Source organism: Carlito syrichta, unplaced genomic scaffold, assembly GCF_000164805.1.
Source record: "Carlito syrichta isolate Samal-C Ts95f unplaced genomic scaffold, Tarsius_syrichta-2.0.1 Scaffold309764, whole genome shotgun sequence".
NCBI lineage: Eukaryota > Metazoa > Chordata > Mammalia > Primates > Tarsiidae > Carlito > Carlito syrichta.
Genome location: NW_007253860.1, coordinates 358,779 through 386,662, shown reverse-complemented (window position 1 = coordinate 386,662; position 27,884 = coordinate 358,779). Strand labels below are relative to the sequence as shown.

At 44.4% G+C, this 27,884-nt stretch overlaps 1 protein-coding gene across 1 annotated transcript in view; it reads left to right on the top strand.

Annotated features, from left to right (window-relative positions):
- The window catches only part of KEL (Kell blood group, metallo-endopeptidase), a 70,090-nt gene extending 43,026 nt beyond the window's left edge, over positions 1 to 27,064 (top strand). Inside the window, exons 2-19 of the mRNA XM_021717452.1 lie at positions 6,128 to 6,222; positions 6,471 to 6,603; positions 6,833 to 7,009; positions 8,694 to 8,818; positions 9,171 to 9,317; positions 12,657 to 12,719; positions 12,811 to 12,999; positions 13,238 to 13,386; positions 14,520 to 14,649; positions 22,061 to 22,171; positions 23,364 to 23,462; positions 23,997 to 24,074; positions 24,508 to 24,608; positions 25,093 to 25,203; positions 25,340 to 25,407; positions 25,635 to 25,804; positions 26,154 to 26,249; positions 26,903 to 27,064. Coding sequence (XP_021573127.1) covers positions 6,128 to 6,222; positions 6,471 to 6,603; positions 6,833 to 7,009; positions 8,694 to 8,818; positions 9,171 to 9,317; positions 12,657 to 12,719; positions 12,811 to 12,999; positions 13,238 to 13,386; positions 14,520 to 14,649; positions 22,061 to 22,171; positions 23,364 to 23,462; positions 23,997 to 24,074; positions 24,508 to 24,608; positions 25,093 to 25,203; positions 25,340 to 25,407; positions 25,635 to 25,804; positions 26,154 to 26,249; positions 26,903 to 27,064 — 2,204 coding nt within the window. The remainder of the gene's footprint in view (positions 1 to 6,127; positions 6,223 to 6,470; positions 6,604 to 6,832; positions 7,010 to 8,693; positions 8,819 to 9,170; positions 9,318 to 12,656; positions 12,720 to 12,810; positions 13,000 to 13,237; positions 13,387 to 14,519; positions 14,650 to 22,060; positions 22,172 to 23,363; positions 23,463 to 23,996; positions 24,075 to 24,507; positions 24,609 to 25,092; positions 25,204 to 25,339; positions 25,408 to 25,634; positions 25,805 to 26,153; positions 26,250 to 26,902) is intronic.
- Positions 27,065 to 27,884: the final 820 nt, after the last annotated feature.

Sequence of the window (27,884 nt, the reverse complement as noted above, 5' to 3'; positions counted from 1 at the left end):
TGACCTGCTGCAGGAAAGGGAAGGAGGAGAAAAAAAAACAAAAAAACAGATGAATTTCTTTTATAGTTCCAAGGAAAGGTAAAAATTAGAAAATGAAGGAGAAAAAAGTAAGAAAGAAGGAGGCAATCCTTTTAGATCAGGTTCTTTGTATGTGTATGTGTGTGTATACTTGTGTTTAGAGATAAGGGAGTTAAGAAACTAAATTTTGGGGAAAAAAGAAAAGGAATAAAAGGTAAAGGGAATAACTTTCTAGATTGGAGATAAGACTTTGGTTCTTGGGGTTTTTTTAATTGCTTTAAATTTTTAATTGTGATAAAATGTATATAACATAAAATTTACCAACTTAGTCATTTCTAAGCATACAGTTCAATAGCGTTACGTGCATTCAAATTGTTGTGCTAATCTTCAGAAATCTTTTCATCTTGCAAAACCAAAATTTCACATCCATTAAATAACAATTCTCCATTCCTTTCTCCCCACAACTCCTGGCAACCACTAATCTACTTTCTGTCTCTGTGAATGACCACTTTAAGTATGTGGAATTACGCAATATTTGTCTTTTTTGGATGGATTTTCCCTTTATGATTGATATTTTAGTGTAGTTTTGTATGCAATGTTTGGATACATCATTGCTTATTTAACTATCACCCTTCAGTAGGACAGTTAAGGATGACAGTTTAAAAATATCATTATAAATAACACTGAAATTATTATCCTTATAGTAAATATTTAGACACATTCATAGTTAGTTTTTCTTTTTAATACAGAGTAAGGGTCTCCTGTTGTGTGCCAATAAAATCAGGCAGTGGTTAATAAATGCTATTACTAACAGATGTTCTAACTTTAGAATCAGGGGATCAGGCAGGCATAGACGTGATTTCTTCACTTCCAAAGAAACCAGACATAGCGATAGCTATCTATGCAAATTTTTCCATGATAAAAGATTACATATCCTCTTCCTGAGACTTATTTCCTTGTCAACTCCTGCCAGCTATATGCTTTCTGTAGGTCTTAAGCTCAACACATTTTGCTGACGTCTTAGTATCTAAACTTAGCCTTAATTTGGAAGTTTTCTATTTATGATGCCCATAGGATTTTTACCCATTCAGCGTCCAGTTGGGAAATTATCCAACCAATGTAGGAGATTGAGAATAAAGATCTGTGGGTGTGGAGCTGGGTTATAGAAACTTAGCTGAGTCTGGCAGGAGTTTAAGCCAAAATCCTTAGCATATACACAATCCTAAAGCTGTGTGATTCAGCTCAAACATCAGCTCTTAAGGACAGATGCTAGGCCTAAAAGAGGGGACAGAGTTGACAGCAGCAGAACTAGAAGGAGAGTGGTTAAGATCAGTATTAAATTAAAGTCTTGGAAATGGTATTTTTCTATAAAGATAAGGCATTTTGACTATTTGTATTAGTGGGTGGCCTGGTTTAAAGGCTTGTAGATGAGGGAATGCCACACTGCTCTATAACCTGAAATGCCTTACAGTGCTTAAGGACACATGGATCAAGGACCATCATGTTTGTGATATAAGTATTTATAGACATTGCTCACATATAAGGTTGACCCAGTTGGGCTCCTACTGTTTTGTTTTTGTGTTGTCGCACGATACGACCAAACCCTTTATCCTAGCTAAAGGGTGTGTTCTGAACAGAGTGGGAGTGGTAGTTTATATCTTTTCTATAGCAAATATTCACTACCTTTCCCTTCCCACTCCAAGCAAATTTACTTCTCCTGGTTCACTGATATTTATGTTGACCATGTGATGTACTTTGGCCAATGAAATATTAACAGACATAATGAGTTGTAAAATGTCTTACATGGTTTGGCTTGAGTCTTGCACTTTGATGGTCCTCTGTAGGATAACATGACCTGCTTACCTTCTGCCACTTAGCAAGGGCCCCAGAGAAAACATATGAACCTATGTCATGGATCTAAGTGCATCCAAATGCTACCTGAAGCACAAATGAACACAGCCTAGATCAGCTGAACAGCAGTCAACACACAGATCTTTGAACATAAGAATAAATGCTTGTTTTTGTAACCATTGTTTTGGGTGGTTTGTTACAAAGCATTATTATGGGAGTAGTTGACTAAGACATTAGTCTTAGCAAGATCCTATGGGCATTCTTCTTGAGGAAACATGCATTGAATTGACACAACTTATTAGAGTCTCCTGTGTCTAGAGTACTGCCATGGATACCTTTTGGACTGGGAAGAAGAAAGTGGTGGTAGGGGGAAAATATCAAGAAAGAATAAAGGATGAAGACTCTCCTTTTGAAATGTTTCTATCTGTACACATTTCAAACTTCAGTCTTTTGAACATTAGCTTCAAGTTTTGCCATATTCAAGTGCCAATCTAACCATCATTTGTTTAATAATTTTTAATTGACAACAATTTAAACAATGACTATGTATTCTAGTCTTGTAATAGTCATATATCTACAAAAGAAAAAGTGTACATAGAAGTTAAACTATTAAAAGAGGTCTATCTACTTAAACTGTTTCAAAAACTACTTTGTGGAATACTGAACTTACAAGGTCTTCTTCCCCAAAAGTGGGCCCCAACTCTTCCTTGAAAGGCCAATTAGAATTCCCCGAAATCTGCTGCCAGTGACGTTTTTCCTTCATCTTTTTGTCAAAGTCCTCAACTTTGCTTGCGACATCAATGCTTACTCTTGTGCATTTAGGGCTCGGTCTATTGCTTCCTAAGAGGTAGCTTCTTAGTTGTTACTACAACCAAGTGATCTTAGAAGTGACTTGTCATCGATGTCCTTGATTTTGATACTGTAACCACTGTAGATGATAGCTGGTTATGGATAAACAAAAGTTATAGCTTTCAGATGGTGAAACTGGATGTCTGAGAGTTTGGAGAATAGACACTCGTAAAACTGTCAGTGAAAATAGTTTAAAAAGAAGAATTTAAACAAAGGAAAAATTTGACTATGAAGAGATTTCCAAAAACAGAAGCTTCATGACTAAGAGACATAGTAGGGGCTTTGGTTCAATCCCCAGTTCTTATAATTATTGATTTTATAACTTTAGGCAAGTTCACTATACTTTCATATATCTCAACCTTCTCATCTATAAGAAAAGGAAAATAATAGTTCTTATATCCCTCATAGAATTGCTGTGAAGACTGAAGGAAAATTATGCATATAAGCAAAACATTTAGTATATTCCTGGTAGATAGGAAGTGCTCAGTAAAACGTGGATATTATTGCCATTATTACAAGTGTTTTTATTTTGATGTGATTATGGCATCAAACAAAAGATCCCGAAATTAGAATCGATGGGACAGAACAATTAAGGCAAGCAGGGAGCAATGTTTGCAAAGATAAATGTGGTCTGTGTGCCATGGCTGTGAACTTGCTTGGATCTGAGTGACAGCTGCAGCAGCTGCAGCACTCCTACGACTAGGATGGCTGTGGTGGTGATGACTCACTGTGGAGTAGGACGTGGGAGATAAGGGGAGGCACGCTCCTGAGGCAGCTCCCAGAACAGAGGTTGCTTTGCCTTCAGGAGGCAGCTAGGAAGGGAGCGGTGAACCAGGTAACTGTGCTGCCTATCTCCGAGGTTGCTTCAGCTTCTCCGACAGGGAGAGAACCTAAGTCCAGGTTGTAGCTGCTCTCCGCAGGTCAATGTCACTTAGCACACTCCTTCCTCATCTTGTGTTTCTCTAATATGAGTTGTCCCTATTATCATTTCCTTGGGGACACATCAGCTTAGGGGATTTATTGGTAGAAAGGAATGAGGAAGGGAATACAGATGAAGGAAGCTAGCAGTCCATGGGTACGGTGTTGGACTTTCTGGGGAAGGGAAGATCACAGAGGAGGTACCCTCAGGATGTACCCACACAGAGCAAGCACCTCTAAAATACTGACTTATCATTTTCCCCTCGAGCTGATTCCTATTCCCACCTTTAACCATACTTCCACTTTTTTCTATCACTAGCATCACTATTTTCTTATAAACTAGAAACACAACTCAGAGCTCATCTGTAACTGTATTAGAACCCCCTCTACAACTCAAGTCAGTTGCATGACCTTATTTTCTTGTATCAAATCCTTCTTTCTATGGGCTTTCCTCTCCTGGGTCATACTCCTGGGCTGGGCTGGGCCCTCCCTTTCCCATTCCTGCAACACTAAGCTAACAACTGGGCTTCTTGTCTTTTATCTAATCAACCCAAATCCCCAATGCCATACCAGTTTTTCTTAAATATTGTTGTGTTGTATCTCATAACACTTTTCCTCAATAGCCCTATTTGCCCCCAATACCTCATTATCTTTTGTTCATAGAGCCCCAATCAGCACAGTAGTTTTGCTCCTATCTCTATGTTCACCCCATTCCAGCAAGTATACCATGGCCCTAGCACCATGCTGAGGGAATCTGGAAATATTGCCAGGGTAACATTAGCATCACTACCTAATAAATTCCATTTTTTCTGGGATGTGGAAACAAGGGACAGAGGTGAAACACCTTCCAGGGACATACTTGCTTCACTAAAACCACAGAAGAGGGTTCAGTATGATGTGGGAAAGGGCATTTCAGGCTTGGGATGCAGTTCATTTCTACTAACATATATAAAGCATCTTGGGTGGGCATGAAGGAAAAAGAGACCCTGTACCTGTCATGAGATAGTTTTTAATCAACAGGGTGAGGAAGAGGCAAGCTACCAGTGTAATGGAATGTAGGAGGAAAGATAGAGAGCTCAGTAAAGCCTTGTTCTTTTGTATAAGGTCTGAGACCCTGTGAGGTAGGCATAGGCAAATATTACCTGCATTTTACAGATGACAAAACTTGCCTACCCACCTCAGAGTTTAAGTGGCTTGTTTATTGTTGCAGAGCTAATAATTAGCAGACTAGGGTCTCCTAGTTGGGTGATCTTTTTAATGCATGACTCTGCCTGCAACCAGTAGGCTGTGAAACACCTAGAGAAACAATTAAGCCTGTTTGGGAACAGTATGGACGAGGCTGTGAGGCCTCCCGGGAAAGGTGACATTTGACCTGAGAATTGAAGAATCTAAGAGATATTAATCAGAGATATGTTAAAACAAAACTAAAATGGTGACCAGGTCTTATTCTTACTTAAACTACAAATATAAGTTAACTTGGGTCATTTGTGATACACATTTATGTTCGGCAGAAATAAAACTTAACCCCAGTGAATTATAAACAGCCAACTAACATGTGATTATGTGACTAGGAACTTCTCAATAAGGTACCTAAAAAAGGCACTTATGTAACTTCAAACCAACCAAATAATACCCTACTTAGCTTCCACAGCTTCCCAATACATACTTGCTTCTGACATTTTGTCACTGAAACACTATACCTGTGTAATCTATTGGTCTGGTGTTCCTCCATTCATGAATTTCTTCTTACTCAATAAGGTCTTTAAAATGTTACTGTACCTCAGATTTTTTTTTGACAGAAGAAAGGAGAAAAGAAAGAATATTCCAGAAATAAAGGCACTTTATGAGCAAAGCCACAGAGCAGGACAAGAGGAGCAGACCAAGTGCAAGATTGCTTGGGGAGTAAAGACTCCCTCCCTCTTCTCCCCTGAGAAGCTGAGATAAAGGAGGGAGTGAGGCCTGGGTGCTCCCCCACAGATAAGCAGACTCCACCCAGAGGCCAGTAGTGTGTGTTTGGGGACAGGGGCCAGAATAGCAGAAGTGCCCCTTCTCCAGGAACAAGAAGCTGGGGCGGGGGCAGGAAGGAGGTTGTTTCCTGGACCCCAGTCCTCCGAGTCAACACCTGGACCAGAACCAGAAAGGATTCTGGAGCCAGAGAGGACAGACAGATGGCAAGTCCCCTGGAGAAAGCATGACCTTTTGGAGTCAGAGGCCTAGGGTGGGGGTGGGGGGTGAGAGTGGCTGTGTGTGAATGCCCTGCCCGCACTGGAGAGGATGGGGATGTGATGATTCTGGAGAAGAAAGGGGTAAAGGAGAGGGAGGTGATGGGAGAGGAAGTGAGAAGCGACACTTCCAGAGGAGAGGTTCATTCAGAAGCCCTTCTGGGAACACTGCCCTGGGTTTAAAATATGTGTATGGGGGCAGGGTGGGCAGGGACAGATGTCAAAATAGCCTGATAAAACGGTCTTTAATGCTCGCCTTTCTGAACCAGCTTCTCTCTCCTCCTTCCTCCTCCACTCACTTCAGGAGGGTGGGGACCAAAGTGAAGAAGAGCTGAGAGGACAGAGCCAGGCCCGTGGAACGGGGGTGAGTAGCCTCCCCCCCAGGGCTGGAATATACTGATGTTGTCACTCTCAGCTCTAAAATTCCACAAATTCTCATCCTCTGAGAGCCTGCTTAATTCTCACCCAAGATAGGTGACATTTTTTGTTTTCTCATCTCCCAGGATTTAAATAGGGCTGGTTTTAGAACTACCTCTGTATAAAGTGGCCCCAGCACTAACTAGTTCATTCTCTCTCTCTTCCACTTCTCTTCTCCCCATCCCTTTCTCTCAGAGCTCTCCAGAAGAAAGGCTGTCCACAGCATGGTGGGCATCGGCCAGGCGAGTGCTGACAGCCATCCTGCTTTTTGGCCTGCTCCTTGGTTCTTCTGTGCTTTTGTTCTACATCTTCTGGAACTGTGGTCCTCGTAAGCAAGATCCTGGAGCCCCTAAACCTAGTTGGCCCTCCCTAAGCCAGGGGTCCTGGTCTCTGCTCCTGGGACTGCCATCATGGTCCTTGTGTTCCCCATGGTTCCTGCTTCTTCCCAGATTCCTAGCCATTTCCTTTGTTCCTCACCTGGTGTTCCTCTGCCCAGCCCATTGGGGGAGCCCTGGTCTCTTTCCTCTTGTTTCCCAGTTCTGGACTTTTCCTCGCAGGCCTCTGTGAGACTCCTGTGTGTTTGGATCTCCGGGCTCGTTACCAGGCCTCTGGGAACACCAGCGCGGCCCCCTGCAACGACTTCTTCAGCTTTGCCTGTGGCAAGGTCAAAGGATCCAGCAATTCTTTTCAGAGTCTTGCTGAGGAGAACAAGAGCCAACTTCGGAGAATACTAGGTAATGAAAGCAGGGTGAAAGATTCTTTGTGCAATCAGATGCCTCCAAGCAGACAACAATCATGATTGCCCCCAACCCTGCGTAGTTGTGGGACAATTGTTTTGCACCATCCCCAATGGGCTCTTCAGGGAGTTTCCTGGGTTTGCTTCTCTCTCACTATTCTGTCACCTCAGATACCTCCCTCCATCTCTGTGGTCCTTCCCTTTGTCTTTTCCTTGTCTAATTCCTATCGTCTTTCCTTTTACATTTATCTGTAATTACTCCATTCTCTCCAAGTTCTTTCTTTTAGCAAGCCCCATCTTCTAGATTATTTCCTCCAAATTTTCATTCTGTCTGATGCATGGTATCTTCCTTCATCAGCATCTCCTCAGCACCTCCTACACTTTAATACTTTTCTCTATCACTCATTCTCTAGCCTTTGGTCCGGACCCTTCTAGTCTTCCAATGCCTCTTTTCAACAGTGCCTTCTCCCTCTCACCTGCAATGATCTCTTGCTTCTCTACTGAAATCTTGGACCGTGGAGAACAAGTTGAACAGGATGAAGTGAGATAATAGGGATGGATAATTGGAGATAATGGTGGAATTAAAAAGGTAGGATAGTGGGGTAAGAAGCAAGAGGGGGCTTCGTCACTGTCAGGGCATAAAGGAAAAATAAGCACAAAGACTATGCTTAAAGAAGAGGAGAGCCAAGCTAATTGGTGGTGGAGGTAAAGCAAGTTCCTGCAGATGGAAGCAGTAAAAGAGAGAAAACAACCGCTAGGACTGAGAGGAAAACCAGAAGGAGGAATTGAGGCCATGTAGGCGGTTGGAAGTGGGTCTCAGGAAGCTGGTGGTGGTACAGATTTGGGAATAAGAGCTCATAAGATAGGCATGCATTTCTGGTACAAGGAAACCCAGGGAACGTGTTGACAATATCAATTAGAATCTGGGAGGAATAAATGTACCCTTCTGTCCTGCTTTTTTGATAGAAAAAGAGTGAGAGGTAGATTCTTTTTTGGTAAGTAGATAATATCAGTTAAGGGGCAGAGATGGAAAAAAATGCTCAGGAAAAATTCCATTGCTTACAATGGAATGAAGAAATACCAAGTGGACAGGGATGGGGGTTGGGAGAGTGAGTGTTAGATATTCAAAAGTGGATTATCAGAGGGATGTGCGTTTTATTATTATAATGTGTGTGTGTTTCCTGGGGTCAGTGGATGAAGAGTCTACACTAGGGGAGTCTTCCCCTGTGTCTTCTCTTTGCTAAGCCTTTCCTTGTGAGTTTTCTTCATTCCAATCCCTCTAAATTCTTTAGTTTCCTGAACTTTTCTAAGTTTTCATTCGTCTCTCTCCTGCCTTCCATTTCTATCCCTTCCTCTTTGCCTATATTTTACTTCATGCTTTCTCCTTTCTTCCATGTCTTTTCCTTCTTGTTTGCTTTTGCTTATTTCTTTTCTTTTCTTTTTTTTCTCATTGTCTTCTTCTTCACATTTCCTTTCCGGGCTCTTCTTTTTCCAACAAGTTGATCCATTCCAAGTTGGGTCATCTTCTCATCTTTCCCATTTTCCTCACCTCTGTTTCTTCTCCTCTTCCCGTGTTCTTTGGGAGCTTCCCTTTCTTTTCTATTAACTCCCTGTCTTCCACCCTCTCTGTTTGTCTCTATACCAATCTTTACACCTTTAATTCTCTTATGCTTCTTTTCTAGAGGCCCAGGATCCCTTGTACCCAGGCTCTGGGGAGGAGAAAGCCTTCCAGTTCTATAGCTCTTGCATGGACACACACTCCATTGAAGCTGCAGGGGCTGGTCCCCTCAGACAAGTTATTGAAGAGGTGAGAAAGATTGGGATATCAACTTTTCTGGATATGCAACATATAGGACCAATGCATGTGTGGGGCTGCCATTTTATTCCTAGAAAGTGGGTCTTCTTCATAGGGATTTCTGCATTCTAGGAGAAGGTTAGAATGACAATGTCCTGTCAAAGTATCAGAACCATGGGTGGGGGCAGAGAAAGAAGGATAGATGTGGAGTATTGGCGGGATCAAAGGAATCAGAGCAGAGGTCAGGAGGTAGCAACTGTCTGAGGAAAAGAAGATGAAGACAATGGAGGATAGGTCTCACTGTTTCCTATGCTCAGCCTTCCTATGCTCAGTCTCACTGTTTCCTATGCTCTCTCCTTCCCAGCTTGGAGGCTGGTGCATCTCTGGTAATTGGACTTCCTTAGACTTTAATCGAACTCTGAGACTTCTGATGAGTCAATATGGCCACTTCCCTTTCTTCAGAGCCTATCTGGGACCTCATCCTGCTTCTCCACATACACCAGTCATCCAGGTGAGGGATGCACTGACTAAAATACTGTTGGACCTGGGTCTGCCTACACCTCTAGCTTATCATCTCTTAGAGGAAGGTTGCAGGTGGAGAGATGGGAAAAATGTGGAATCTAGAAAAGAGCCCTATCTTAAGAACAAATTATTGATGTGAGACTCAGGGATACTAGGTGGATATGGAAAACAGGGCAGCAGGACCAGTTCTGGGAGAATAGAAGTACTTCCAGTCTTCCTAACTGCTAATATGGATTAATCCCAGAGCCTCTTAACTTGTCCTTCTATCTCTCAAATGGCCCTCATTTAATTTACTAGAACCTTTCTAAACCAAGAGCCAACTATACTTCTGTCTCTGTTTAAGTGCCTCCGGTGGCTCACAAGATCATTACGTCCCCAATTCTTTTTATTTTATTTAATTTTTAATTTTTAAATTTTTTTTTCTATTTTGAATATGTGAGGTACAATTCAGGGTTAGGTATACAAAAGTTCATTATGTAGGTCCCCTTGTTGATGAGGTGTGCTCCCCACTCCCCGGCAGTTTCCCACTGCTGCCAATCCCGCCCCACCGCCATCCCCTGGCAGTTTCCACAAAACATTGCAAGTATTCTTTGGTCTGATCTCTATGCACTTCTCCAGTTTTATCTCCTGCATCTTCTTTCACACCCTTGCTCCTAAGTCATGCTCACTCACTGGTACTTCCAAAAATATTCCTCCATTCTTCACGTATGCTGTTCCTTTTGCCTGCAACCATCCCCAGCATTCAGCCTAGAAAACTCTTGCATATTTTTCAAATGTTGGCTTTCATCATGATCTCTTCCACAAAGTCTTCACTGACACCATAGCCATGAGTTAGGTGAAGCCACTCTCTTCCTTCTCCCATTTCCTCATGGTCTCGGCATTTGACACTCTGTATGAAGACTGTGAGTCTCTTCAGAACAGGATCATGACTTGTTTACCTTTGTTTCTCAGGACCTAGCATGAGGTCAAGCAGCTAGAGGCCCACACCAGGTATTTTGTTAGTGAGTAACTAAATAAAAACATTGAAGTCATCACTATTGTGTCGAGCAATGCAATGCTATCTATATATTTGGCCCCAATTATAAAAAATTCCACAAAATTATTAAATGATAAATATAAAAGAACTGACTAGCAGTATGAGGTATTCTAAAGAGTTTGCTCGAATGGGGCCTTTGGGGATGAGTTAAGATCTAAGTTGGTTAAGGAAGGGTTCAGAGAAGAGAGAATAAGAGGTTGTGAGCTGAGCCTTGAAGCACGGTTAATTCACACAGGTGAGGGTGAAGCTCAGGGTCATTCAAATGGCTGTAGGAAAATCCTGAGCTAAGAATTATATTATACCAGGAATTATACCAGGAATAGTATGATTCCTCTGTTGGGTAAATGAGCATACTGTTTTGTTTAAGTGAGGATTTGGATGGGGTGCAGTGAGTGGTAAAAGGCTGAGAACATGGAGGATGGGTCTGATTATTTCTGGTCTAAAAAGCCAGGCAGAAGTGACAACTTTTGACATAAAAAAAAAAGAGCCGCTGAGGTCATTCTAATATGATGGTTGTGCATAGAGCTTACGTCAAGTCAGCAGTTTTGGAGGTCAATCTGGAGGTGTTGTGGAAGCTAAATGAGCATTTTTGAGGTCCTGAAATAGTGGCAGAAATGGAAAGGAAGAGCCAGGCATGAGGATTTAGGCAATCTCACCCTAGTGGTGATGGTCTATGGTATTTCTAGGGAAGCTGGTAACTGGCTAAATATAAATGCAGTAACTACCCTACATATGAACGAGCTCTGTTCTGAGAATGTGGTTGTAAGTCCAATTTGTTCCTAAGTCCAACAAAGTTAGTCCAGGTACCCAACTAACACAATCGGTTAGCCTGGATGGTCTCTTGGGGGAAGAATAGGAAGAGAGAATGGATTACAGAAAGAGCATCCCAAGGACTGGGAGCAGAAGGGAGAGCCAGAGAAGGGTAAGAAGAGTCAGAAAGGTGGGAGGTAGGCCTGCATGGATGGACCACAGAGGAAAGGGGAGAAACTTCAGGAAGGAGGGGTCATTGTGGATTCCAGAGATTGCTGAGTTCAGAGAATAAGACACGAGAAACCTGGAGATAGTTTCAAAATCATTATGGAAGTGGACACAGGCTGTATGGAGTTTAGGAAGAAGGTAAGGAAGCTGGAAAGATGAGCATGGATGCCTTTTTGTTCTTTAAACTTTGGATATACAATGTGACAGAAGGGTCTTTTCAAGACAGAGGGAAAGCTTATAACTCAAATGGGAGTAAGATTTTGAAATTGGAAAGGAAAAGGAAACACAGAAACAAAGATCTTCAGAATAGAATTAAGGGCTCCCAGTCAGGCTTGGTAGCTCAGCCTGTAATCCTACACCTTTGGGAGGCTGAGGTGAGTGGATTGCTTGAGCCCACGGGTTCGAGACCCGCCTGGGCAACTTGGCGAGACCGCATCTCTACAATAAATCAAAATGAGCCAGGCGTGGTAGCATGCACCTGTTGTTCCAGCTACTTGGAAGGCTGAGGCAGAAAGATCGCTGGAGCCCAGCAGGTCGAGGCTGCGGTGGTCAGGGGCAGCCACTGCACTCCAGTCTGGGTGACAGAGTGAGACTCTAACTAAAAAAAGAATTAAAGGCTCCCAAGGGCCAGAACTAAGGTGAGTTGTAAGGGGTGCTTGCCTGGAGTGCTAACTGAAGAAGGTCCTTAAAACTTAGTATCAAGATAGATAGTATTTTAATGAATATTCATAAAAATCAAAATGAAGGCAATAATCCATTATGAGTAAAATATCAAAATTTTTCCCCTCCCCAGAATGGAACAAAATTCTATTGTGAACCTTTTTAAAACACTTACGACTTTTTAAAAAATGAACAAAAAATGCATTGTGAATTTTTTGGGAAAAATATGTTCATAATAAGCAAAGTCTTGAAATTTTATTTATTGTAGTGTTTCGTATTTATTTTGACTTTTCAAAATATTAATTAAAAAATTTTTTTTGACTACTTAATTTCTGGTACCTCTTAGACTTTGTACCTGAGAGAGGTGTCTCACCTCCCTTATCCTACACCTGGTCCTGACACTGATGATCATGCTTCCCTCTTGCTAGGCATCCCACACTGATTTTAATGCTGCTTCTTCACACTTCCACATCTGGACTCTTCCCTCCATTCCCCTAGCTCCCAATCCTGCCTTTCTTTGTACTGTCACTCCTTCTCTATCCACTCTTGATGCCAATCTCCTGAGGTCATCTCCTGTGGTACATTCCCTGCCCCCCCACCTGCCCTCCCCATCCCCCATGCTCCCCACTTCTCTCCAGTCTCTCTTGTGTCCAGATAGACCAGCCTGAGTTTGATGTTCCCCTCAAGCAAAAGCAGGAACAGAAGATCTATGCTCAGGTAAGATGGCACATGGATAAAGACCTTGCTCTCTGAGGCCAGGAGAGAGGCAAAGTCCTCTGGCATCTGTGACTTAGGTTGTCTCCTCCAGATCATTCGGGAATACCTGACTTACCTGAATCGACTGGGAACTTTGCTGGGAGGAGACCCAGGCAAGGTGCAAGAACATGCCTCTTTGTCCATCTCTATTACTTCGAGGCTGTTTCAGTTTCTGAGGCCCCTGGAGCATCGGTGGACACAAGGCAAGCTCTTCCAGATGGTCACTATCCACCAGCTCCAGGTGCCTTGAACCGGGGACTAGAGGACTGTGGGCATGAGGGTCTCCCCCCAAAACTTTCTTTATCTTCTTGTCTTCTTCCTCCGGGTGCCCTTAATTCCTTTGCATCCTAACTTTCTCTGGCTCTATCCCCTTCCCAACCATCCCTTTCTCCACTTTTTCTCAAACCCAAGAGGAAGCCCTTTCCCCTTCCTTCTCTCTTCTTTTCCTTTTCCCCTCAGCTTTGTGTCCCTCCTCTAAGGAAATGGCCCCTGCCATCGACTGGTTGTCCTGTTTGCAAGCAACATTTACACCGATGTCCCTGAGCCCTTCCCAGCCCCTCGTGGTCCATGACCTGGAGTATTTGAAAAACATGTCGCACCTGGTAGAGGAGCTGCTATTGACACACAGGTTTGCCCCGGGTGGGATTGAGTGGGTCACGAAAATAGAAGTAAGTCTGAGAACACCTAGGTCTCAGGGACAGAAAAGACAGGGGAATGCAGCCTGGTAAGAGCTTCCCAGGAAGATGAGAGAGACCATCTCCATGTAGAGGCAGAGAATTGGTGGAGTGGGGGGGCAGTGACACAAGAAGGGATGGAGAAGGATGCGAGACTTAGGAGCATGGGGAAGGGAGGTCACACACAAAATGAAGGAAGCAGGATCAGCCAAGACACGGGATCCGCTGGAGTAGAACACCAGCCAGTAAGGAGCCTCTGAGCTGTAGAAGATGCTGGGAAGTCTGGGCACAGGGGACAGCTGAGGGCATTTATATCTTTTCAGCAGCAGAGGGCTGTGGGCAGGAAGAGGAAGTACATGAGATGAGGAGCTGGAGGTGGTGAAGCTGGGGATGTTCTAGGAGAAGAAAGACAGGAGAGGGGCCATTTCTCAGCTGTGGTGAGAGGGGATTCTGGAGCCTTTATGGAAAAGGATGTCTAAGAACATTTCTGCTGGGATGAAGAAGTCAAAGAGGGTTGGGGACATGAGTGTGGGTCTATGTTGAGCTCTCTGTTTCCTTGAAGCCTGTGTGCCACTTCCTGAAGGCAGCAGCTTCCGTCCAGGGCTTAGACTCAAGGCCCTTCTTCATAGCAACACAGTGGCAGCAGCATTTAGAAATCCTATTTTAAGAAGGCAAACAAACATTCATGAGGGAGGGAGCAGTTTTACGTAAGGGTACAGTGCACCCCTGGTAAGAGAATTGTGCTCATGAGATACATCTTAAGATGAGCTGAGATTTCTCGGTTGTGGAAGTAGATGAATCTGTCTCATTACATCTGAGTCCAGCCTTCACATAGCCCAGGACCTTCTTTCTCTATGACTTTGAAGGCTGCCTCTTGATCCAATTCCTTCTATTATTCCCTAGCCCCACCACAACCCATGCTAAGAAAAGTTCTTCTTGACTTATTTGTATGTCAAAACAGTTATTCATTATTAGCACAGAGAAGGATCTGCCCCCAGCAGTATCAAGGTGACTTGTAAAAGGGGAGACTTTTCTGGAGACCTCTTCAGAACTCAGGGATGCATGCATGGGTCCGTTGTCTTCATAGGGACTTTCTGCAGAGCCACATGATCTTGGGGCTGGTTGGGACCCTTTCTCCAGCCCTGGACAGCAAATTCCAGGAGGCACACAGAGAGCTGAGCCAGAAACTGCGGGAGCTGACAGAACAACCACCCATGGTGAGGAGAGGAGGGGTGTATTTTTTCAGATTGGGGGCTAATGGAATATCTGCTTTTCTGAGGAGGTAAATGTTGGCATATCTCTACAAGAAAGGGGCATGATGTTAGATGCAGCTCTGTGTCTGGGCTTTCCATGGAAGCAAGCACATTGGACAGACAAAAGCTTAACTTGAAAACGGAGGCACTAGGTACCAGACCTCCAGGACCACATTTCCGAGCCTGGCCACCTCTCTGGCCCCTTGCTGAGTATTAGAGTTTAAATATATAACACTGGAATTACCAAGGACTATTTTTGCTTTGACACGATCCTTACACTGTTAGCTCAGTTATCTTGAGCTCTATGACTTGAGGGCCTGGATCTAGACTTTAGGATTCACTGGGGAAGAGCAACATATGGCAAGCTGCGGCCTTCCCTCTGTCTAGGTGATTCCATGTTGTATGTTCAAATGTGCTTCACAAAGAGTTAATCTCTGACATCTAGTGGAATCCATTGGGCCTTATGTGGGTTTTGTGGTACAGATTCTGATGTATTTAAGGAAGGAGCTGGGAAGTAATTAGCCCTAACTAATCAGAGTCTACTTATTACATAAGATGCAGAGACATTCCTTCACCAAGAACCTTGATATCCTAAGTTGGATATATCCAAATGCTAAGTTGGATATATCCAAATGCTAGTATCTAGTATATTAGATACATCCCAACTCCAGGGAAGACCTCAGTTTAATCTTGAAAATCACTGGGTATTTCCTTTTCTAGTAATTTGTGGACCAATTCTCTGTCTTAAAGACACTCTCTACTGTGGAAACCTGAAATACTGCAGAATTCAGAGAGAAGAAATGTATTTACATTTCTTATATGTGCTAGACAATTTCCCAAATCCTTTAGATCTGATCTAATTATCATAATTCATGAGATACTGTGAATAGCATCTTGTCCTTCTTTTAAAGATGGGGAAATGGAAGTACAACAGTTGAGGAACTTACTCAAGACACTATAGTACAGCTAATACGTTAGGAGAGAGAGGATTTGAACCCTGGCCAGTTGTCTCCAGGGTCTGGGCACTTACTTATTGTACTAAAACGTATTCCTCTTTAGGACCTCATTCAAATGAGCAAGTCCCCAAAAAGCTTCTGCCCAGCCTTTCACTTGATTAAGATCAAGCAGAGGAGAGCCTCAAGTTGTTTTGGTTGGAGTTACCACAAAATCACTGACAACAGTTTCCTGTAAATCCCAGGACCACGGCCTGACAGCACTTCTTGGAGGGTGTAGGAGTGACAATGTTAAGGCTCATGCTTAAAGAAGGTAGAAGGCCTACGAACCTTAAATCACTGTCTTTTCCTTCAGTACACATAATTATCTTTGGGCTTACACACTGAATCAAGCTCTGCCCACAAATAGTTGTGTGGCCTTGGAGAAGCTACTTTACCTTTCTGGAGTAACGGTATAAAATATGGCACATAATAATAGTGACAGTAGCTGATATACTTGAAGTAGCCTCTGTCGGCATTAGCATAGATTATTTTATTTAAACCTTTGAGAAACACTCAGAAGTTTTTAATCCCCACTTTGCAGATACAACCATAGGCTCAAAAAGACCCAGGAGCTTTCCCCAAACCACACAGCTTACAAGCAAAGGAACAGACTCCAAGATACATCTGTTTGGCTCATAAAGTCATGCTTTTAACCACATGCTGCACAGGATTGAGAAATAAGTGGGTTTTGAAAACGAGAGGTTAGCAAACCTTCCAATAAAGGGAAAGATAGTAAATATTTTTGACTTTGTATTCTATATGGTCTGTTACAACTACTCAACTCTGTCCATGTGGCACAAGAGCAGCTGTGCACTGAATAAATGAGTGCAACTTGCTGTGTTCCCAGAGGACTCTGGTTTGGGCAATAGATACTTTTGAAGTTCCCAAGGGGGAGAAATCAGAGGGCGTTTGAATGATTTGTAGCACCTCTGTGAAGGACATAGGACCAAAGCAATGTTTAGAGAGAGGAAGGAGTTTTCAGGCAAAGAAATGTTATCTCACTGAGACAAAGCAGGATGTAGACTATGTAAAACTTGGAGCTGTATGGGGGATCCTCCTGATGGCTCTGACTAAGAAGAGATGACTGGGCTGTGCCTGCTGCTACTTCTGGAGATAACTGGGCTCACAGGACAGTCTGTGCCTGTTGCTGCCTCTAGAGTTTGCTGCAATGTTTGAGAATCAGCAAGGAGGCTGGAGCACCTGGAGCAGAGAGACTAGGGAGGGAGTCAGAGTGGGAAGGAGAGGATCACACAGCGTCTGGTAGGTCACTGTAAGGACTTTTACTTCTCTCTGCATGAAATGGGAATGTGAAGAGGGATTTATCTAGTTTATGTTTTAAAAGAACATAGTTTAAAATGAGCAGTGGGAACTCCTGACTGACATGAGATGTAGGAGAAAGAAGGAAATCAATGATGTCACTAAGGTCTTGGCCTTGATTTGATCAACATTTTTGGTTCTATCCAATGGGCCTTAATTACAGACGTCTGACCATATTCTTCTGAATGATATCTGGTTTATAGTACTCTTATACAAAGAGACTTCTAAGTCTCATTATCTGACCATGTTTGGTTGATTTATTTTGAAGATATATCAAAATGGCTGTTAAGCCAGTCCTTTCTTTTATGAAATTTGGAAAGCTGGGTTTTGAGAAGTAAAAGCAGAACTTCACATCTGTGCTAATTAAATGTGAACTATTAATATGCAACCCAACATCTCAATTTACTCAGGTCATTTTGACCTTTGTTTCAATTATCCATTTTACGAGAAGGGACTAAAAAAAAATCTGAATTATCTTTTGGAGGGCAGGCCCCTCATAGTACACTCAGAATTTGTTCTTCTGGATCAAATGGTCAACCAAAGTTTTTAATCTGGAAGTTTTGAGAAGGTGTGCATCATGATTTGCAGAAGAAATGTCCTGAGTTGTGGCAAACAGGTGACTGGTTCTTCCACCATGACAATGCACCTGCCCACATCACACTGAGTGCTCTGCAGTTTTTGACCAAAAAAATGGCATGAGTCTCATCTCCTGTCCTTTGTATTCACTGTATCCCATGCAACTTTTAAAAATTTGTTTCTCTGAATGAAAAAAAGTCCTCAAAGGGAATTGCTGATATGAAAGAGGTGAAACAAAACATGGCAGAAACACTAAAAGTAATCAAAATTGACGAGTTCAAAAATTGTCTTCAGCCAGGCTGGGTGGCTCAGCCCGTAATCCCGTGCTTTGGAAGGCTGAGGTGAGTGGATTGCCTGACCCCGGGGGTTTGAGACCCGCCTGGGCAACTTAGCGAGACTTCATCTCTACAATAAATCAAAAAATCAACCGGGCGGAGTATCACATGCCTGTAGTTCCGGCTATGTGGAAGGCTGAGGCGGAAGGATCGCCGGAGCCCAGCAGGTCGAGGCTGCAGTGACCAGGAGCGGCCACTGCACTCCAGTCTGGGTGACAGAGTGAGACTCCAACTCAAAAAAAACCAAACCAAAACAAAACAAAGCAAAACCTGTCTTCAGCAGTGGAAAAAGCATTTTGATAAGTGTATTGCATCAAATGAAGAGCACTTTGAAAGTGACTGAAGCTTAAAAATGTAAGAATAAATACACAATGTTTTCTAAATAAATTCTGGGGTTTTGAGGGTTTTTTTTTTCTTTCTTCCCTCTCTCTACCCCCATACAGTCAGTGAAAATGACTTTTAATCCAGGTCTTTCTTTTATGAAATTTTTGGGAAGCTGGGTTTTGGGAAGTAAAAGCAGAACTCCACATTTGTGCTAATTAAATTTGAACTATTTATATTCAGCCCAACATTGCAATTTTTTCAGGTCATCTTGACCTTTGTTTCAATCATTCATTATATTATCTTTTTGTTTTCCAACCGTGAGTCATTTGCAGTTTTATGCAGTATGTCTTCATTCAAATGATAGTTAAGATCCTGAAGCAGGTCAGGTTATTGAAAATCTCCCAAAACATTTAACTATTTATTTATGCAACAAACAGTTATTAAGCACCTGCTGTATTCCAGAAACTTCTCTAGGCACTTAGGACACAAAAGTGGATAAAATAGACAAATATCCCTGCCTTCAGAAACTTCCCTTCTAGTGAAGGAAGAAAGACAATAAACAAACTAATTACAATATGTTAGGTAGTGTTACGGAGAAAAGCAAAACAGAAAATGAGGAAATGAAATGCTAGCTGAAGAGCAGTTACAATTGTTAGTAGGTAGGTCAGGAGGTCACGTGAAGGTGGAGTCATTCATCATTGATGTTCTGTTATGGTGCAGCCAGATGAAACTTTACTCAAGTTGTACTGTCATTCAACATCAATCTCTCTGTCTAATTCACTAGAATTTAGTTTGTGATTTTACCAAAGGCCTTGCATAAACCAAAATCATGCCAACAGAGTGGGAAAGTGCTTTAAAATATGCAGAATACTTTCAAGGTATTATTTCATTGGATACTTAAATCTGTGGAGAAGGTGGAACAGATTCTTTTTGTTCTGACAGCTGCTGTAAATGAAGTACAGAGGTTTTAGTTAATAGCTCATACTTTGTAAATGCTGAACGCTCCTGTTTAGTGGTAGTAGGACGGTGGCTCTTGTGTTTTGTTAGTCTTGCCTTTAGTTTTTGCAAACTTTGAATTAATCAACAACTTTCAAGAATTAGAAGATGCCATGGCAGCCAAGCTTGGTGGCTCAGCCTGTAATCCCGTGCCTTGGGAGGCTGAGGTGAGTGGATTGCCTGAGCCCAAGGGTTCAAGACCCACCTGGGCAACTTGGTGAGACCTCATCTCTACAATAAATCAAAAAATTAGCCGGGTGGGGTAGCGCGCACCTGTAATTCCAGCTACTTGGGCGGCTGAGGTGGAAGGATCGCCGGAGCCCAGCAGGTCAAGGCTACAGTGGCCAGGAGTGTCCACTGCACTCCAGTCTGGGTGACAGAGTGAGACTCCAACTCAAAAAAAAAAAGAAGATGCCATGGCAATATTCAGATTTCCAGCACGTGTGTGTGTGTGTGTGTGTGTGTGTGTGTGTGTGTGTGTGTGTGTGTGTTTGTGCGTGTGTGAGAGAGAGAGAGAGAGAGAGAGAGAGAGAGAAGCATAGGAAGCACTGGGCTAGATTTCTCCAGTTGGCCACTGCCCCACCACACCCTGTGGTTCTGACGTTGGACTGCTGCTCTCATCTTTGCTACTTAATGCGTGGCCCCTATTTGAGTTTGTGACACCTACACTACCGTATACAACAGCTTGATAAGCCTTTTTGCCAGAGGAGTTCTTATTATTTTGGCATTGTGTGTCTTCAGTGATCTCACCCTTAGTAGTTACACATTATTTTTCCAAATGTTCAAAACCTGTTTCATGATTTATTCTAGAATTTTGTTTCGAAATTAATATTAGAGATTACTAGCTGGCCTGTAATCTCTAAAATTTACTTTTATCCTATTGAAGATTGATCAAATTTTTGCTTCCCTCCAGACTCTTATAATTTGTCCTGATTTCTGTCATTTCCCAGATATTATTATTTGTGGTTCTGAGGTTATATACCCAATTTTTGTTGGTGCCCTAAAATTAATCCATTGTCTTCATATCTTGGATTTGAAGTTTTTCTTCCATCCTTTATATTTTGAAGATTTTTCTCCCTCTAATTCTATTTCTTTCTCTTTCTTTAGTGCACTTTTTTGCAATTTATGTGATATACGCCACCAATCTATGTCTCAAGAGGCAGTTATAGTAAGAGTCTGAAGTGGTGTCTATGTCCTCTAGTAGTCAGGTCTTAGGCAAAAGATGGAGAAATGAACAGGTTCCAGCAAAGGAATCAGGAAACAACTCAAGAACCAGGAGGGGTAAAAGGGACAGGCAGATCCACACTACCTAGGTCAAGTAGCCTCCCTGTTGGTGCTGTTTCCCGCTGCCCTGGGTGTAGCAACTATCAGAAGAGAGGCATTCCTGGAGTCAAACTTTTTTGCAGAGAGGCGAACAATGAAGGTGACCACAGAGCTTCCACTCAGCCCAGAAATTGCTATCAGATCCAGATTTTCTTTCAATTCCCACTTACTTTTCATAGTTGTGCTTCAGAGCCCCAACTAATATACTGTAGAGAGTCTGAGCCCTTTCTCTTCCCGAGAGAAGAGATGAACAGACCTCATAGTACAGGGGCTAGAGCACACAGATGTGGAAACTAGGTCTGAAGCAACCTCCGAAACAATAACTGCTTTAACTGGTGGGCCCAGATGTTTCTTTTTCAACAGCAACCAGGGTGGTACCTCCTCTTTCTATTTGCTCTAGTGAGATGCCCACAAACCCCCTCTTCAATCCTAGAACCAGCCCAGTACATGCTGAGAGCATAGTGGCAGCCTTTCAAACCTCCCCATGAGCAGATCTTTGGGAAGTAAATAAATGACAAGCATAAAGTTGGCGGCTTCATCTCACCTAACCCAAATTAGTATATTAGTTGGTTTTATTAATTCCAGCTCAGTTTTCCCTTAGGTCAGCTGCAGACTCCTCTCCCCTGCTCCTTGAGTATATTTCTCCATCTGCCCTGTGTCATCTCTGGACTTATTCCTTGCTCAACTCTTCAAAGCCATTCAAGCCCTCCACCAAGACTTCCCCAGCATCTGTCTCTTAGGTTTCTTGTTCTCTAGGCCCTCCTGTTAAAAATCACCTCAGTTGACACTGCCCTCTTGAGTGTTTGCCCAGAGACTCTCGCCTCTGCTGTAAAAGCCCTCCATCTTTTCAACCTATTCTTTCCTCCCTGATAGGGCTGAAATTCTTCTAGCTATCTCAATTTATATACTTAGTCTTATCTTTTGTCCTCTTCTCCTAGCAAACAACATGGCAACTACAACCCAGTTTTACTCTGATAATTTTCTTCTTTATAAGATCCTACAGTATGATGCACAATGCCCTCTTGGAGAGTGGGGAAGGGTGAGGGTGGAAGGAGGGAATTTCCATCTTCAATCTATGTTTTGGGCAAAAGAAGCATGGAGCATGGGAGTTACTGCTGGGACCCTGGAGTGAAATGTTTGTTGCAGAGATTGGGGGATGAGCAGACAGCCATAGTACAAGGTTTGGCCTCTTGTCCTCTCCTCCCCAGGAGCTTTTTGGTTCTGCAGAATAATGCCCCCCAGAGGCCTTGCTGTCACATTCAATAGGCAATAAACATGGAGGATGTGCTCAACCAGGCTCACAAGACTAGCCCTGAAGGAGGACATAAACCTCTTTTTGATGAGCAGCAATGTGTATCACCATAAGGGATAAAAAACTGAGATGAAACCAAGAGAGTTCAGTTGAGAGAGCACCCTCTGAGGAAGAAGGTCTGGAGAAGATTGGCCTGGGGAAACAGATGAGGAAAGAGCCACGGACAGAAGTCTCTCACTCCAGCTTTGTCTCCATAGCCCGCCCGCCCGCGATGGATGAAGTGCGTGGAGGAGACAGGCACCTTCTTTGAGCCCACCCTGGCGGCCTTGTTTGTTCGCGAGGCCTTCGGCCCGAGCACCCGAAGTGCTGTATGTGAGGCTTCTTCCCAGTCTGCGTCCCCCCCACCTCTCCTCACCCAACCTACCCTCTCTATGTTCTATGAACTTTGCCCTTCTAGTGGTTTGTGTAGTTGGGGAACCAGGCAGTCACAGAGAGAGAGAGAGAGAGAGAGAGAGAGAGACGGTCCTCTAGGAGCGAGAGAACCCGAAGGCCTGCTCCATTCCTGGGTGGAAACAGTTTAGCTACGGGCCACAAAGTCACCACAACAAGCACTAACTTGGAGGAGTCACCCAACTTTCCTGGTCTTGTGTTTCTTCAACCATAAAATGAGAAAATTGAACTCTGTGACCTTGCTCCTCCCTGTTTGTCTAAGATTTTTTTAAGAACATATGAAACACCATGAGAATGGGATAATGTAATCTTGAGGAGGGCAAATAAGTAACTACTGAATACTTTCTGAGTGCTGAAGGCATGCCTGGGACTCTTGTAAGCACTTTGCATTATTTAATTCCTATTACCATCCTAATGCTATAGAAGAGAGAACTGAGACACAGAGAGGCTCAGTGACTTGCCCAAGGTCACACAAACAGCAAAGTCAGGATTTGAACTCAGGTAGTCTTATACCAGAGCCGAGGATCCTGATATTATGGTTCATTTTCCTCCAAGAAAGGATGTATATGAGATGGTTGACAAGTAGGGAAGCAGTGACTACACACTCAGGTTGTAAAGTGAGGAAGATTTATTGGGGACTAATCAGGAAGATGAAGAGAGCTCAGAAAGATGGAGAGAGGGAATGCATGCCTTAAGAACGAGGGTGTGAGGACAAGGACCCTGACAACACAGCTTTCTTCCTCCTCTGATTTCTGAACTGTTTGCCTGGCCTCAGGAATAAGGATAGTGTCTCCCTCCCTCATCAGGCTCCCTCAACATGGAAAGGCACTGTCTCCCTAGCCAACCCTCTGGGGCAACCAGCTTGTACCTTCCCTGTCTGAGCATGGCACGGCCTTCCTATCTCCATAAATCTTTGCACCATGGAGTTTTATGATCACCTGGGAAACTGTTTCTTCTACCTTCTTTCTGAGCTCTTGCCCTATCTCTAATACCTCCAGTCCAGGCAGATGCTTGGAGGCCAAGGTCCTTTGTAGGGTCAGGGGCTGCAGGCAGGACCGGGCTGAGGCTCCTCCTGATCCTGTCCCTTATCTTTGGACCTCACTCCCACAGGCTATGGAATTATTCACTGCAATCCAGGATGTTCTCGTCACTCGCCTCAGAAGGCTTCCTTGGATGGATGAGGAGACCCAGAAAGCAACCCAGCAAAAGGTCAGGCCAGGCGTAAGGGCCAATGTGGGAGTGTGAGGGGAGAATGAAGTATTAGACCAAGTGATATGGGCACAAGGTAAGTATAAGAGCCACAGTGCAGCCGGGCTCGGTGGCTCAGCCTGTAATCCTGCGCCTTTGGGAGGCTGAGGTGAGTGGATTGCCTGAGCCCGCGGGTTCGAGACCTGCATGGGCAACTTGGTGAGACCTCATCTCTACAATAAATCAAAAAAAAAAAATTAGCCGGGCGTGGTAGTGCACGCCTGTAGTTCCAGCTACTCGGAAGGCTGAGACGGAGGGATCGCCGGAGCCCCCAGCAGGTTGAGGCTGCGGTGGCCGGGAGCGGCCACTGCACTCCAGTCTGGGCAACAGAGTGAGATTCCAGCTCAAAAAAACAAACAAAAAAAAAGAACCACAATGCTGCACACACATCATGGTGACAATGAGAGAGGCTGGGGCAAAGGCAAGGAGCAGGAGGAATTCCCTCCTGTTGACTCAAGCAGCTAAGTTCCTATCACCTTTTGTGCTTCTCTCCAGGTATCCCAACTGCAGGTGGAGATGGGAGCCCCGGAATGGGCCCTGAAGCCAGAGATGGCCAGACAAGAATACAGCGATGTGGGTCCCTGACCTTCTAGCTCCTTCTCAGTCCTTGACTTCTACTGACTTTCCTGACCCACCTGAGTCTTTGTTGGACAATCAGTTTTTCCTGGGTGATTTGAACCAGCCCATCCTCACCCTCGTGTTGGCTAGGCTTTATGGGGGAATATCCACACTGTAGACTTTGCTGGCAGAACAGAGCCTTTTCAGGTCATGATGTTGTGCCTACACACATGCATGCGGTCCATGCCTTGCCTGGGTGTGCTCATCTGTGTGTAATATGTATTTAGAGCCTATGTGTACCAACGTCTGGTTGAGCTGTCTACCCTAATCTGTGGATGTCTGTGTGTCAGGGCTTGCCTTCTTGGGGTCAAATGTACCCATCAGCATATGCCAGTATATGCCTATATTTGTCCCTGTGTATCCAACTCACCTCCTGCCTCCTCCTCAGATACAACTTGGACCCACCTTCCTACAGTCTGTCTTGAGCTGCCACCGATCCCTCCGAGCTAGAATTGTCCGGAGCTTCTTGCACCCCCCCTCCCCCCATAGGTATGAGAGGAGGGGAGACATAGATACTTCATCCCAGAGATAGTCATCCATGATTTTTTTTTTTGAGTTGGAGTCTCACTCTGTCACACAGACTGGAGTGCAACGGCCATTCCCGGCCACCGCAGCCTCGACCTGCTGGGGTCCAGCGATCCTTCCACCTCAGCCTTCCAAGTAGCTGGAACTACAGGCGCGTGCTACCACGCCCGGCTAATTTTTTTTATTTATTGTAGAGATGAGGTCTCGCCAAGTTGCCCAGGCACGTCTCGAATCCACGGGCTCAGGCAATCCACTCAGCTCAGTCTCCCAAAGTGTTGGGATTACAGGCTGAGGCACCGAGCCCGGCTAGTCATCCATGATTAATAGGAAAGGAAGTCAGGGCTCAGGGCAGGCAGCAGGAACAGTGACAGTAGTTGGGAAGGACTGTATGTCTGGGAGTGGGAGGGCATAAAGGTGAAGGCGGTATTCACATATGCTCTTCCCACAGATGGAAGGTGTCCCCCTGGGAGGTCAATGCTTACTATTCAACATCTGACCATGTGGTGGTCTTCCCAGCTGGACTCTTCCAACCCCCATTCTTCCACCTTGGCTACCCCAGGTATGGGTCACTTCTGTGAGGGTGGGAAGGGAGTTTCCAAGGGACATGGACAGGTGTAATGATGGATGAGCTTGTTGAAGAACTGGGGTCAAAAATACTGAAGGATACTGGAGGTAAGAAACTTTTGTCTCCCTAGGGCTGTGAACTTTGGTGCTGCTGGCAGCATCATGGCCCACAAGCTGTTGCAGATCATCTATCAGCTCTGTGGGTAACAGGGGCCATTGGGAGGTGGGGCTATGAGAAGGCAAGGGAAGGCTGCAAAGGAGGCCAGTAGAGGAAAGGGAGGCTATCTGAGGGCTCACGGTGGGCCAGTTCTGAAACCTTGCAATAGTCCTGGGGCCAGATCAGGCTGTGTTACCCCTCCTCCCCCATGTCCCCAACCTTGTAGCACCACACCTCACCTGTATTTTCTCTTGCCCCATTTTCAACAGGGCTTCCTGGGGACTGCCCGGCCTGTGATGCCCGTGCCCTCCATGGGGCACGCCTGTGCCTGGAGCACCATTATGCTGCCTTCCTGTTACCCAGCAGAACCTCCTTCAATGACTCCTTCACTTTCCTGGAGAATGTCGCAGACGTGGGTGGGTTGGCTGTTGCACTGCAGGTAAGTCAGGTGTCAAGGGTCACAATCCATATGCACTAACAGACTAGAAACCCTGTCCTGTCCTTGAGTTTTCTTCTCACCATCCCTCACACAAACATGACTGCGCAGCCTTCTGCCCTTTACATCCCCAGAGAACAGAGGGCAACTTGAGATCCCCCCCTCCCACCCCACAGATGCCCGTTTTCTGGGACATCTATAGATCTTCTGGCAAATGCCCTGTGTTCTGGCTCAGACCAATGTGTCAGAACCGGTAAAGAAGTACATGGAATAGTTCTGGTTATGGCGTGGACTTTTATATGGCTACAGGTCTGGAGCCTGAGGGCCACTCTTCACCTCACGCCCTATCCAGGCATACACCAAGAGGTTGTTATGGCACAGTGGGGAGACCACCTTGCCCAGCCTGGACCTCAGCCCACAGCAGATCTTCTTCCGAAGCTATGCCCAGGTAGGCAGCGGGCATCTCCCACCACAGTTTGCTTCATATCCGATGAACGTGCTATTACTGAAACTCACAGAACCTCCCCTCCCCAAACACAACCACACCCCCTGCCACAGATGTCTTGGAATCATCTTTCAGATGACTACAGGTTCTTCTACTAAATTCAGCTCCCCCTCAACTGAAAAGGTAGAAAAAACTCTACTCCCAGTTTCCTCCATGATATTAGTCCAACTTTCTTCTTCTTTCATGTTTCCAAAATACAGATGCCTTAAAAATGAGCCTGTAACAGGATGACTGTGTGTCACATTTCTCTTCGGACACTTCACCCCAGGTGGAGTGCCCCACTTGACATCATCTTCTTAAGAATCAGTGCTCCCTCAAGTTCTAGTTCCTCAACACACTTAGGGACCTCCTCACCAAGCTCCTCCATTAATCCACACCTCATGGTCACTTATAAGTGCCGTCATTTCACAACCCAAGCCCTGCCCCCAGGGCTCCTATCAAATGACCAACAAATGGCAAACATTCCACGTGGCCCTTGGAGCACTCTTCTCCTGGTTCCCCTCTGTGTCTGTTGTCCTTAGTCACCCCTTGTACTGCAGACCCTGATCATAACCTGCTCTTATTCTTCCCTTTCATTGACCTCTCTTCCCACTCAGGTGATGTGTAGGAAGCCTAGCCCCAAGGACTCTCATGACACTCATAGCCCTCCCCCTCTCCGAGTCCACGGGCCCCTCAGCAGCACCCCAGCCTTTGCCAGACATTTCCACTGTCCACGTGGTGCCCTCTTGAACCCCTCCAACCGCTGCCAGCTCTGGTAACCTGGCTACCAAGGAGACCGCAACACAGAAGCATCACCCTCTCCCTGGTCCTATTTGAAGAATCGGGGCAAAATCTCTTTGCCTCTTCTGTTCCAAAAAATAAAAACTGGCACATGGCTTCTGTCTCTCTCTCTCTCTCTCTACAGGGGGCAGCCCCTGCAAAGAGAATTAGAGGGTCCCTGGAAGGCGGGGCAGCATCGGCGAATATTCTGGAGAAATAAGGAGAAAGAAAGAGACTAGACTCTGTCTAGTGTAGAAGCCGATTCTGTAGTAGGGATAGATATTGAAAGAAAGATGGAGGGATAGATATAAAGAGAAAGAAAGAAAGTGGACAACTGTTCAGTGAAATGAGCAGAAGCCATTTATTGGGAACCAATGTGAGTCTTTTATCCCAAATTTTCATGTTAAATCACAAGACTTTCACGTGAGCACAAAGCCAGGTAGGTGAGGGGCATCCCCCACCCACCAGGCATTTCCTTAGGAATGAGGAAGGACAATCCCAATCAAATCACAAGAGTTTTACGTGAACATAAAGCCAGGTGGGTGGAGGGCGTCCTCACCCACCAGGCGTTTTCCTTAGAAATGAGGAAGGACAATCTTAATCAAATCACAAGAGTTTTACATGAACACAAAGCCAGGTGGGTGGAGGGTGTCCTCACCCACCAGGTGTTTTCCTTAAGCATGAGGAAGGATAATCCCAAAGTTATCTCACTGTTCCTCATGCTTGGTTTATATTCCTCAAAAGTAATATAACTGACTGAAATCCTAATATCTTTCTTATCTGTGCTAATTTTACCTGTACTATAAACAACTCTTAATG